Source organism: Eubalaena glacialis, chromosome 1, assembly GCF_028564815.1.
Source record: "Eubalaena glacialis isolate mEubGla1 chromosome 1, mEubGla1.1.hap2.+ XY, whole genome shotgun sequence".
NCBI classification, from domain to species: domain Eukaryota; kingdom Metazoa; phylum Chordata; class Mammalia; order Artiodactyla; family Balaenidae; genus Eubalaena; species Eubalaena glacialis.
Window position 1 is genome coordinate 33,988,680 of NC_083716.1, and position 13,211 is coordinate 34,001,890.

At 37.2% G+C, this 13,211-nt stretch overlaps 2 protein-coding genes across 2 annotated transcripts in view; one reads left to right on the forward strand and one right to left on the reverse strand.

Annotated features, from left to right (window-relative positions):
• Positions 1–13,211, forward strand: part of MYOF (myoferlin) — a 586,741-nt gene that overhangs the window by 275,794 nt on the left and 297,736 nt on the right. The gene's annotated exons all lie outside the window — the stretch shown is intronic.
• Positions 736–13,211, reverse strand: part of PDE6C (phosphodiesterase 6C) — a 60,168-nt gene continuing 47,692 nt past the window's right edge. Inside the window, 8 exon segments of the mRNA XM_061195024.1 lie at positions 736–797; positions 2,874–3,027; positions 3,417–3,500; positions 3,616–3,690; positions 6,197–6,260; positions 6,346–6,453; positions 8,148–8,193; positions 8,196–8,244. Coding sequence (XP_061051007.1) covers positions 736–797; positions 2,874–3,027; positions 3,417–3,500; positions 3,616–3,690; positions 6,197–6,260; positions 6,346–6,453; positions 8,148–8,193; positions 8,196–8,244 — 642 coding nt within the window.

The following is a 13,211-nucleotide window of genomic DNA, read 5'->3' on the forward strand; positions in this document are numbered from 1 at the left end:
GAGGTGTGAATCATGATTATTATTAATGTTATGGGTTGAATTGTGTCCCATCTGAAATTCCTATGTTGAAATCCTGACCACAGTACCTTAGAATGCGGCTGTATTAGTAGATAGGGCATTTAAAGAGGTAGTTAAGGTAAAATGAGGTCATATGAGTGGGTCCTAATCCAATATGAGTGTTGTCCTTATAAGAAGAATGAGGACACAGACCCACAAGAGGGAAGACGGAAGACCAGGTGAAGACACAGGGAGAAGATGGCCATTGACAAGCCAAGGAGAGAGGCATCACAAGAAACCAACCCTGCCAGCACCTTAATCTTGGACTTCTAGTCTCCAGAATTGTGAGAAAATAAATTTCTGTTGTTTAAGCCACCCAGTCTGGGGCATTTTGCTGTAAGTAGCCCTAGTAAATGAATACAGTTAATAAGAACCTTTAAAAAAAAGAATTGGTGACGAATTTCAGGATTATATTATTTTTAATTTAAAACAAATTGGCACCAAAAATGCACTTATTTTTGTCTTATTTTGCACTTTCGGTGAACTTTATTTTACCCTCAGGGCTTTTAGGCTAGCAGTATATTTTCTCATGCTAGTCACAGGGTAGCTTTTCTGAAGATTCTCTTACTCTGTTACTTGATGGTTTGATGAATGAAATTTGCTGATGTTCTTTTGAATGTTTTCTTGTTGTCTTCAAATGTAGAAACAATATTTGAAATTTAGACCAGTTGGACTGTATTACAGCATTAGACATGTTTTGGACTTTTTGTCATCACCACCACCTCCTGAATCTTCTGCAGCTAGTAAAAAGGAGAAAAGCAGTATTATTGGGAGTCAGTGGATATACAGTGTTTTTTTCCTAATATTAGTGTAACTTTATAGCCTACTTCATAGTTTTAACCTACAGCAAGTACTAAGTGTTTGACCATTTAAAAACTTGAATTCATATTCAGAATTAGTCCATTTAGAAAATAAAATCTAATAAATAATAGCCAATTAACGTCTCAGTTTCACAAAAGAAAGAACCACTGAACTATGCGATCCAGGAATCTGAGTTGTTGCTTTGTGCCAGGCACAAAGCTTGTTGCCTGGAGATAAAATAATATTCTTAGTTTACAGAGACTTCTCAGTGTAGTAGGAAAAAAATTTGGAAGTAATTTTTTATGTAAATAAGGATAGAAGATCCATAGCCAATATACTGAATACTAAAAAAAAAAAGTTAGGAGCCACTTAAAGGGCTTGATAACCTGTTCATCATAAAATTGAGGTAAAGATTAACTGTACTAAGAAATACCTTTTCTTTTCACTTGCTCAGTAAAAATGACCATTTTTGTTATCTTTTTGAAGTGCAAATCAGATGTTATCGCTTTCCTGTTTAAATCCCTTTAAGGATTTCCCAGTGCTCTCTGGAGGACAAATCCTTAGCAAGGCCTTCAAGGCAACACACTGTCTGGCAGAGCTGCCTGCATTCCCAGCTTCATCTGGCACTTTGCCCTCCTTTGTAGCTCTCTAGACTCCAGCTACACCAGTTTTTAAGTTCTTTAATTGCACCAAGCTTATTTCCACTTCAAGGCCTTTGTGCACATTCTGTTCTTTCCTCTTCAACTCCTCCTCCTTTCTCTGCTTAGGCAAAGCGTACGTAGTCTTACGTTTAGCATAAGCATCCTTTAAGAAAGCCTTCCCAGTTAGCATAAGCATCCTTTAGGAAAGTCTTCCCGGATGCCCCAGGTACATACCTCATGCTTCCTCTGATAGTTATAGTTAGATAATCAATTGTTCATTTGTTAGTTTGTCTAGCTCCCCCACCAGGTGGTAAGCTCTATGAGATAAGGACCCCATCTTTCCCCAGGGCCTGCCTAACACAGGGCCTCATACAGACTACACACCCAATAAATATGTAAATGGATGTATATCCCAGAGTCAGTAACTCCTGTTTTTATTCTGTTGAAGGATATCCTTAACCCTTTAAGCAAAATGCTTTCTCCCTCTATGAATTCTTTAAAATACCACTAAATATAAGAACCATCTAAAAGGAATGTTGCATCTTCTTTTTTCTATGAGGCCTTTCCAGATAGAGATGATTTCTTTGTTAAACAATAAGAATTTCTTACAAAACCTTTTGAGTGTTGAGCTCTTGAGACAAAATATAAAATCATGATATTAGTATTCCACTTTCCAGATGATGTTTGAGGCATCTGATGAACTAATAGGTGATCCTAAGCATCTTAACAGAGGCTTTCTGAAGATTATCTTCAACCTAACTGAGTGACTTTAGGAGTAGAAATTTCATCAGGATAAACAGCACTAAGTAGAGACATCTGAGGCATAGGCAAAGTCTTGGGGTACCGGTCAAGTCACCCCACTCAGCTGACCAGTTTACATCTAGGGCTTCCTTAGGTCTGGAAGTGAGGCTGGAGATCTGTAAAACCTTCTCATTATCTGGAGAGGAACATTAGGCTCAGACAGGTTAAGCAAGATGCCCAAAGTCTCACAGCTAATGCATAATGTTAGGACTAAAATTATTTTCTCACCTAATCCTGATTGATCCCACTGATTCTATGGTTTTCATATTATTTCTAAAAACTCAGTATTCTGCAGAGGTGCCTCAGGAGCCATATTCTAGAGTGGATGAAGAAACCTAACCCTAACCTCTACTTCAACTGGACCAATCAATTCCATCTGGAATTACAAAGTAAGATCTTGTTTGAGGGGGATAAAAATCCCTGAAAACCACTAATCAACTTCTTGTAATTACCAGTCTGTGTGCAGTAAAGCAAATTTCCTGTTTGCATTTACTTTTTATGCTTTTATCGTGAGATTAAGCTCTGCTTGACTTTCAGCTACTTTACAAGAAGTCAAAACAGATTCCATCTTACCTTTTTCAGTCGTATTTCCTTCTTCCTGCTTTTTCTTCTCTTCAGTTACCTTCATCTTTGCATCATACTCATCAGCTAGGGATTTCCATTCTACTCTGTTGTTTTGAAGACCATTCAGCATAGGTATGATTTCTTTGTGAAACCGTGAGAACTCCTAGATAGAATTTTAGGTCAGAAACTACTTAGATCATATAGTTCATTTTTAGTACTTTTCATATGCAGAGAAGGAGCCCTAAGGAATTATTACAGCGCTCAGAGCTGCTAGGATGAGATTAACTCAGTGCCTCAGAAGTGGGAAAGGTAGCTGTTTTCCTTCCTGCCTGCCTAAGTAAGTCTGTTCCATTTGCTTACATCTGAGTTCTCTCACCTTTCATTCCACCCCTGAATGAGAGATTAAGGTAATACCTCAAACTACCTTGGAGAAACAAGGACACCCCTAATGACTTTCCTTGAGGGTGACTTTGATTTTGGTTACAGTTTGAAAGAAAAATTCTCATCCAGAAGATGATATATTTCACTCAGATAATCAGTTTGTTTACTTACCTTATATACAAAAGTACAAACAAAGTCAATAAATCCAACTTGAAGTTTAGGTAGTTCATCTTTTTTGTTTCTGTCCATCATAGGCTAGAAAGAGAAATAAATTCTTTAAAGATCTTTTTCTGAGATTCAGTGAACAAGATAGACTGATTTGTATTGATAATTTTTAATAAGTAGTGCATTTTTATGTCAAGGTCTTTACAATTGGTTGTTGCTGCAGCACTGTTCTCTCCAGATCTCCTTGTTCCCAAAATTCATTTGCAACCTGAAGTGCTACCTGCAAAGAAGGACATGATTCATGAAAGTGACTTGTTTGCATTTTATTGTGACATTTAAGGATAGAATTTATAATTAATGCTTGAGGTGTTGTTATACCATGTGCTCTTTGGTTTTAAAAGGATGTCATTTACAGATTATATTGAAATGGGAAAAGGGTATTTCTCTTCCTACTTCAGTGTGGTAGACTCATTCTAGGAGTGCCTATCTCCTATTTGCTATTGCCACCACCTCTCAACAATAAAAGGGGGAGATGGGAGATTGTAATTCCATTACATTCTGCTTCATGCTCTAAAGCTTCCCAGATCCTTCTCTTGTCCTGCTTATCTCTTAGCATCTAGCATGTATCTGCATGTGTGTTTGTGCACATACATGCACAGTTTAGAACACAACTTCATCTGATTATGGTGTGAGGATATTTGAGGGTTCATTTATAGTTTTTTAAAAACCAGTATTTATCAAGTTTATTGAAAACCTGCTAGCTGTCTTACATTGGCATGAGCCAGGCTTACCAAGAGGAGTGACATGTGACCTTTATCTTTAAGATGCTCACAGTCTAATGAAGACAGTCATGTAAACAATGTGGTAAGTGCTATAATAGTAACAGTATGAACTGCTGTGGATCAAGGAGAAGGGAGAAAGATAAGGGAGGTTGCATTTATGCTGTATCATCAAGGATGACTAGTAGTTTGCCAATAAAGAAGAGGGGGAAGACTATGTACAGATAAAATTCAACATCCAGCTTTTTTTTTTTTTTTTTTAAATTTTTGGCTGCGTTGGGTCTTCGTTGCTGCGCGCGGGCTTTCTCTAGTTGCGGCGAGTGGGGGCTACTCTTCGTTGCGATGTGCGGGCTTCTCATTGCGGTGGCCTCTCCTGTTGCGGAGCACAGGCTCTAGGTGCGCGGGCTTCAGTGGTTTTGGCTCACAGGCTCAGTAGTTGTGGCGCACGGGCTTTGTTGCTCCGCGGCATGTGGGATCTTCCCCGACCAGGGCTCGAACCCATGTTCCCTGCATTGGCAGCTGGATTCTCAACCACTGCGCCACCAAGGAAGTCCCCAACATCCAGCTCTTATGTGAGTAGGAGCTTAGAGTGTGAGGCGGTGACATGGGAAAGAGTGAAAAGAAAGAAACTGGGGAGCAGGAGTTAAGGACAGGTAATGACAGGCCATGTAAGCTTTGCTGGGAAGTTTAACCTGATTCTCTGGGCCAGTAGTTCTTATTCTTTGAGCCATAGGGTCCCTCCAAAGTGCATGAGTGGCACAAAAGTGGATGCCAAGAGAAATTTAAGCTAAAGTAACTTTGCTTTTTTCTCTTTTATAAAGTGATCTTTGTACAACTTTGTGTGTGAGAAAAATAGACTTTGCTTCTTTCTTTAAAAAAAGGTTGAAAACCTCCAGCACTGGGGAGTTTAGAAGCCTTTTAAGCAATGCTGTGGCCAAGCAGAGGTCTATTTATAAGCAGTCCCAGCAGCAGCTCAGAGGAAGGTTGGAGAGTTCATGATAAGAGAGGATCACTTAGGAGGCTGCCACCATAGTTCTGATGAAAGAGGGAGAGTATTAACTAAGGTGGTAGCAAGAGTGATGGACAGGAATGGTTTTGAAATGAGGGAGATGGACTCAAGCAAGACCCCAGGTTCTGGCGTGGGTGATGATGTAGACAAAGAATAGAGAAGGAAGAGCAGGCAGCCAGTGCAGAAGGAGCACAAGTGTTTGGTTTGGGGGTTGATGGCTCCGATTATTCTTTCTTTACAAATAAAATCCACATTTATAGTTGAACCCAGTGAATTCTGGCCTCTTCTGCTTAGGGTTTTCCCTGTGAATTAACTGAGGGAGAAAGAGAAGCTTCTTTCATCGATTAGTAAGAAACCAAGTGGTAAACGAATGGCTCCCACTCTCACTCCCCAAGGTTGGGGAAGAACTTCTTTGGAAGACGCCCTTAAATATGACCTCGCAGATAGTGCCATCTGGTAACTGACAGCACGCTGAAGAGGAGATTGTAAGTGCAAAGCCACCCTTGACGGATGAAGGCACTAATGATTCATCCTTGTCTCGTCCTTTATCTCCTCTATTAAAAATGCAGACACTCCCTGAATAATTTTATATAAACTTCTTACAGCCAGTCCAGTGATAAAGGAATTCTTTTCAGAAAGCATTTTCTTTCCAAGGTTCCCTCTATTTGCCTTGTTCTGGGCCTGACCAAATGACCTATTGTCTCACTGACATTTGTGAGCTCTTGAAAGCTGTTTGCTTTTCTTCACTAACAGAAACCCAACAGGGAACATTGTACTTTTGTCTTAACTTCTTAAATTCCTTTTTTCTTCTTTGTAAATTATAAACCTATTGTTTTAGAGGACAAGACCAGGGTAATGAAGATAATTGCTTACAAAATATATTGTCATATAACTGATAGCTATCATTAAATTCTGGGGCTGCCTGATACCTTCGTGTTCTCTTTCACATGGGACCTAGACAGAGCCCGAGTATGTGATAGAAAAGGGGAACTACTCGCCTGACTTTGTATCTCCCAGGGCTTGGTTATAGCTGACAGGTCACACGCAGTCATCATCATTGCCCTTTAAAAGAAAACAAAAAGTGTTAAAATAGAAATATAAAACAAGTTATTTTTGCCAAAAGAGAAATAAAATTCTGACTACTCACATGATAATCTCTTTTTTGGTTGGATCAGTGGTTACGTATTTGATGGCCTCTTCTTCAGTTTCCATTTTTTCACAGGCATCAACAATTTTTTGAAACATGGTTCTCTTCCTAAAAAAGGTACAGCTGTGCAACAATTTTAGCATATAAGACCAGAGATAAAAAGTGTCTTTAATGCGTGCTTCTCAGGTTTCATGTTCCCAGTTTTCATCAAATGTCCATGTAGTGGATCAAAGGGGCAAGGGGAGCAGAACAGGGAATGGCTGTGTAACTTTGGCACAGAAAAAGCACCAGCCAGAAAGGGAAAAGAACCGATAAGTTTGAATACATTAAAACTAAGAGTTACATGTGACAAAAATAACATAAAGGCCACAGGCTGTGATGAAACACTGTAATGCATAAAGCCAACAAAAAATTAGAAGCCAAAATATATGAAAAGATATGAAAATACAAGTGTGAACGATAAGATATCGTCTCACACTCAGATTAACAAAATAAATAGATTTAAATAAGCCCAGATCAAGAAGAGTCCAGATATGGGATAACAGGGACTCTTGTATGCTGCTGGTGGGAGTTTAAATTGGCATACCTACTCAGGAGTGCAGTAGATTTGCAATGTGGTATAAAATTAAAAATATGCAAACCCTACAACAATCCCATTTCTAGATATGTACTTTACAGAAACTCTCATATATATACAAGGATATACAATGTAGGCAGTGATGAAAAATTGGAAATAATCTAAATGTCCATGAATAGAAGAATGGCTAAATTATGGTATATTCACACAGGTGAATATACATTTAAAAAGAATGAACTGGATTTCCATTTACCACCAAGCTAAATCTTCAAAACATTGTTGTGTGAAAACAAGCTGCAGAAAGGTATACACGGTATGATACCATTTATGGAAAAATTTTAAACACACTTAATGCCATATAAAAACATGAATGGGAAGGATGAATACACAGCAATATCAGGATGGTGGTATCTGCGAAGGAGAAGGGAGAGGGTTTTCATGATAGAGTGGGCATGGGATGCCTCAATTGCATCACTTTTTCTCCTTAAAAAAAAAAAGAGATGTAAGACAAAATCTTAGCATTTGTTGAATCTGAGCTATAGCTATTTGGATATCAATTATATATTTCTAAATATCTGTCTTCATGTTTGAACTATGTAACATAAATTTTTAATGAAGAAGGATCAGAGAGGCACAATTTAATACTGCCCATCCAAGTTGTTAAATACTTAGATCTTATAACTTGTTCACCTTGTTCTAATGCATTTTAAACTTTATAATTCACCGACAAGAAATTGTGCGGAAGCTTGGAGTATCTGGCCTCCTTGGTAATCATTATTATAAATAGGGTAGCGCTCTGCTGTATATAACTCAGCATTTTTTGAGTTTGTTAATGTGCATCAGTATCACCAAGATTTTTCAGCTCTCAGACTCTGGCAGGATCAAATGTCTGAGCCTGCAACTCTAAGTACCAGATTGTGGACTACGATGAATTCACCAGGACACAAGGCACCTCGTAAGGTTTTGTCGCGTCGCTCTTCTGGCAGTGCACCTACCTTGCTGCATATTCTTTAATTCAAATTTCTTCAGATCAACTAATTAATATTAGGGGCTTAGCTTTTTAAAATATGTTTCCAAATGTCATTATCAGGCATCTTAAGGGTATTCTATTGATAATCCAAAAAGAAAAGAAGTGTGTGTGTAAATAAATACCTTTTAACTTTAAGGCAACAGACCATTTACGGAAGGCAGAACCACACAGAGTACAAGGGAGTTCTGTACTTACTTGAAATATAAAGCCAGGTCAGTTGCTATTACTGCAACTTCAAACGAATAACTGTTTCAAACTGGCGTTTATTTAGGTTCTGGAAGATGTTTAAACTCTGTAAGATGAAAATTCACAATAAAGTGCCATCATTAATTTGCCTTTGATTCAACATACAAACCAAACAATGCTTAATAACATATAGATTATCCTATTTTAGAAAGAAGAAAAACTAGGTCTTTCACTTTTTTTGCTTTCTATTTTCTCTCTTGGATTAGGTTACCCCTCTACTGTACTTTGAGTAAGGTAATTTAAACTGTAAAAACAGATATCATTAGCAAATATTCAGGTAATCAATGTATAAGATTTTGGAGCAAATAAAAGTGTTTTCTTCCAGGACCATTTCAACAAAAACAATTGATTTAAAATTTTCTGTAGTAATTGAGGAGCCTTAATAAAGAATATCTGGTATTTGTCCTATTGTTAGACATGTTGAATTATTTACTAGATAATTTCAGAGTGATTACAGAAATTGCTGGAAAACTTTCAGAAGCTGCAGATTACAATAGTACTTACATACACATAGGAAAAAGTAAATTCTTCCAAGTTCTTAAAATGATGTCTTGCAATTATATTTTACAAAGACTTAACTATACCTTTCTTCAAAGAGTTTCCCACTAATTATCTCTTCATACATGGATCAGCCTCAATTTTTAGTGTTCTAGAAAATGAGAGTGTAAATCTGGGAGTGTTTAAAAGGTATGATATTCCAAAAACACCATTTTAGGAATACAGGCCAAAGGACAAATGTATAGTGGTTTTGCCAAATGAAGTTAACAGTTATGAAATACAGAAATATTCCACTGGAAAGGAGGAAACAGTCTATTCACCTATGTAGAGATAGAGGCAGCATAATGTAGAAAAGAATACTGGGTCAAGCACCAAATAATAATAGTAAACACTCACCTAATGCTTACTACTTCCCGGGCACTGTTCTAAGTGCTCTATGAACACTCTTAATTGCACAACAAACCACAGCATAGAGAGGTTAGGTAATTGCTCAAGGTTAAACAGTACACAGCAGAGCAGATATTTAAACCAGAGCAGCAGGGCACTACACTGCCTCTCAGCAAGGAGCCCAGGTTCAGCTCCCAGCTTCCCCACTTCGTAGTTGTGTAATCCTGAACACCTCACTTAACAACTGTATTTGTTATATCAAATGGGGATAATAACAGCTGCCCTGCTAACTGCCTAGCACTCAGTCTGTGATCAATAAATATTTATGGAATGTTGATGCAAATGAGATAACTGGGAATGCATTTCAGAACTACAAGTTGCTACAAAATTTACTTAAATTATTTAATTATTATATATCAGTATATATAAAGTTTTGAGGTAATCCCCGGGTAAAAATAGAATTGTAAACCCAAGACCAAATATAGCTCTGTCATTCCAGGAGATTGAAATATTAGCAAGAAGTAGACTAGAATTATGTGTTACTGTATACATAATACAAACCTCCACTTAAGTCATCTTTTTATAACAGCTTCCATGACAAGAAAAATGGTATTTTACACAGCAGATATAAGTAGTAGAAAAGCAAGCTGTAATATTTGTTAAAATAATGAGTTTATAATAGCAGTTATATTTTTAAATTGATAGAAGAAATGGCTGTTGGACACTACAATAAACAAAAAGAAAGCTTGTCTAGATCAAAATTAATGTCTTACTTGAGACAGTGCACAGCAGCCCCTTGGGCATAATCTCTGCACCAAATTGTCTGGATACAGGTTATTTTTAACCTGGTCTGGATTGACCACGAAGAAGGAAGAGTGGGCCATTTGTCATTTTAATCCCACTTAACCTGCTCCTGATTTTGGTACACTGGTGGCCTGCCCTTGGACTGGTGAGGACCCAGTTGCATATTTACATCACTGAGTCACTGCCTTTATCTGTTCACTGATACACCTTATTATGTTCCCAAAGTAATGTGTATTCTGTAATTCCAACACATACTTTGTAGATCCAGTAGCACTTAACGTCATCCTTGACTGCTGTACTAAGGACAAAAAGTTGGGGTCATGTGTGGAAATGCCTTAAACTTTTAGACAAATTAATAGCACATGAAGTCATTTTAATCCTTATTATATACTGAAAAATTGGCTAAAAGTGGATTTCAGGTGTTCTCACCACACACACACAAAAAGGTTAATATTAATTAACTTGACTGTAGTAATCATTTTACTATATATGTATATCAAAACAGCATGTTGTATACATTAAATATATGTAATTTTAAAAAATTAAAACAAAAACTTAGAAAAAAAGAGCCAAATAAAAACATTATAGAATGGGGAGAGGGGGCACACAAAGCAGGCTGCTGAATTTAAAGAAATCCCTTAGGATAGACCTTGAGTCTACCAAATGCCAGATTGTACAGACTACACAACCATCAACCAAGTAAATCAATATTTTTTATGCACAAATTACTTTAATACAGGTACTTTTATTTTTAAACCTGGATACCTGTTGCTATTTACTAAATATATGTGTGTGAGAGAGAAAAGCTATATATAAAGAGATAAAAATAAATGACTTAATACTGTTATACTTCATTTAAGTCATACCTTTTTCTAATCCAAAATAATAAATCAGCTATATTAAAGCAGACAGATTGTCAAAGGTCTTTCACTTTACAAAGTAAATCAATACTGGATTTTTTAAAAAGATGATTAATGTCACACTTTTAAAATTAGTATAATTAAGAAAAAAGTGTACATTCAACTCTTTTCAGTAGTGCTTTCTTTGTTGATAGCACAATATTCCTTATTTTCACTCTTTTTCTTCTCACTCATTTTCACTTTCATCTAAAAACACTGTACAGGCCTCTAATTGAAAAACCCTTTCTTAATTCAATATTCTATTTTCTCTTTTCCTTCTCTCACAGCTAAGGTTCTTAAAAGAAGAGCTTCTAAGTGGTTTCTTTTTCAGCTATGGATATAGATTCACATAAAAGATCCTGTTTCTGTTTTGTATTAGTTGCTAGAAAGCTCTTCACCAAATCTGTGGCCCATGTCTAATAAATGTTTATACTTTTCACCGTATACATTTTGGGCCTTCACCATACTTCATCTTATTTTTATATTCCCATTAGCCCTCATTTTTTTTTCTTTAATGTTATATTAATTTTTGGACACTACATTAAAAACATTTTGGAACAAGATGAGGATTAAACATATATAAATGCATGCAGGTTTTTTTTTTTGAGTAAGCAAAGGCAGAGCCAGTGATCTTTTAATCGGAGCAAGAGGTCTTAGGATGTGGACAGCACACAGAAGAAGGAAGGATGTCCCTCAAAAATCCAGTTTGACAACACAGAGCAGCAGCAGAAGAGGAACTGATGGGAAAGCTATGCTGACATGTATCTGCACTGACTCCTATTACTTAGCCGTCTGTGCCAAAGAGAATGCCCTGGGTAACAAGAAGGGATGGCAGGAAGTTTGGCATCAATGGCCGGATCCTAACACAGAGCCTGTAGCTTCAAGGGCTTTGCTTAACATGAGCCTTCCCAACTTCTGGAAAGCCCAAATTAAAGAGGTGTGTTCCCCAGACCAAAGAAATAGAATCAGTGAGCCAGTGTTTGAAACAATAAATAGGAAGCTGAGGCTGTCCTCAGTGCATTTCTGCCCTTCCTCACAGGATTCTTCAGCAGATGGCAAATTCCATTAAGGAATGAGTCGTTTTCAAAACAAACGTAAAACCTCTGCATAAAGACCACAAGAACACAAAGTCTATGGACTCAATGCAATTCCAACCAGAATACCAACAGGTTTGTGGATATGTGTATGTAAATTGACAAACTGATTTTAAAATTCAAATGAAAATACAAAGGTTTAATAAAAGCCAAGGCAGACTTGAAGTAGAACAAAGCTGGAGAATTTATACTGAAAGAAATTAAGACTTATTATAAAGCTATAGTAGTTAAGATGGTATGATATTGACAAAGGAGAAACTGATCAGTGGAACGGAACAGAACAGAGAGTAGGGAAGCAGTCCACCTTATTTTATAATCAGTTACCTGATTTATGACAAAAGGTCTCACTGAAGTGAAGTGAGAAAAGGGTGGCCTTTTTAATAAATGGTGCTGGGTCATCTGGATTTCCACCTGGACAGAAAAATGTATATTGATCTCTACATCAAACCATATATAAAGATAAGTTGTGGACTTCCCTGGTGGCGCAGTGGTTAAGAATCCGCCTGCCAATGCAGGGGACACGGATTCGAGCCCTGGTCCAGGAAGATCCCACATGCTGCGGAGCAGCTGAGCCCGTGCATCACAACTACTGAGCCTGTGCTCTGGAGCCTGTGAGCCACAACTACTGAAGCCCGCACGCCTAGAGCCCATGCTCCGCAACAAGAGAAGCCACCACAATGAGAAGCCCGCGCACTGCAACAAAGAGTAGCCCCTTCTGGTTGCAACTAGAGAAAGTCCGTGCACAGCAATGAAGACCCAACGCAGCCAAAAATAAATTTATTCTTTTAAAAAAAGGTAAGTTGTAAAAAGATTGTGGATCTAAATGAGAAAGGTAGAACAATAACAGTTATAGAGAAAAATATCTTCATTACCTTGAATAGTCAAAAGATTTTTAAGATGAGAAAAAACAGCTAATCTTTAAAAAATTGATCAAATGGACTACATTAAAATTAAGAACTTCTATTCATCCAAATCCAACATTAAGAGTAAAAAGGCAATTCACAGAAAGGGAGAAAATATTTGCAATACAGATTTCTGACAAAAGATATATAAACCAGAATAAAGAATTCCTACAAATCAAGTTGAGAACAAAGCAACCCCAAAACAGAGAATTTCAAAAGGTCAATAAACATAAACTGTAGTTCATATGTTAATCAATGCTATTTAATTTGACACAAATTAAATTCAGTGCAATGTCACTGCATTCCCATCAGAGTGACTAAAATGAGAAAGACGGAAAGTACAAAGTGTTGGAGAGGATGGCGAGCCACTGGAACTGTTGGTAAGAACATATATTAGTACAACCATTTTGGAAAACTGCTTGTCAGCAT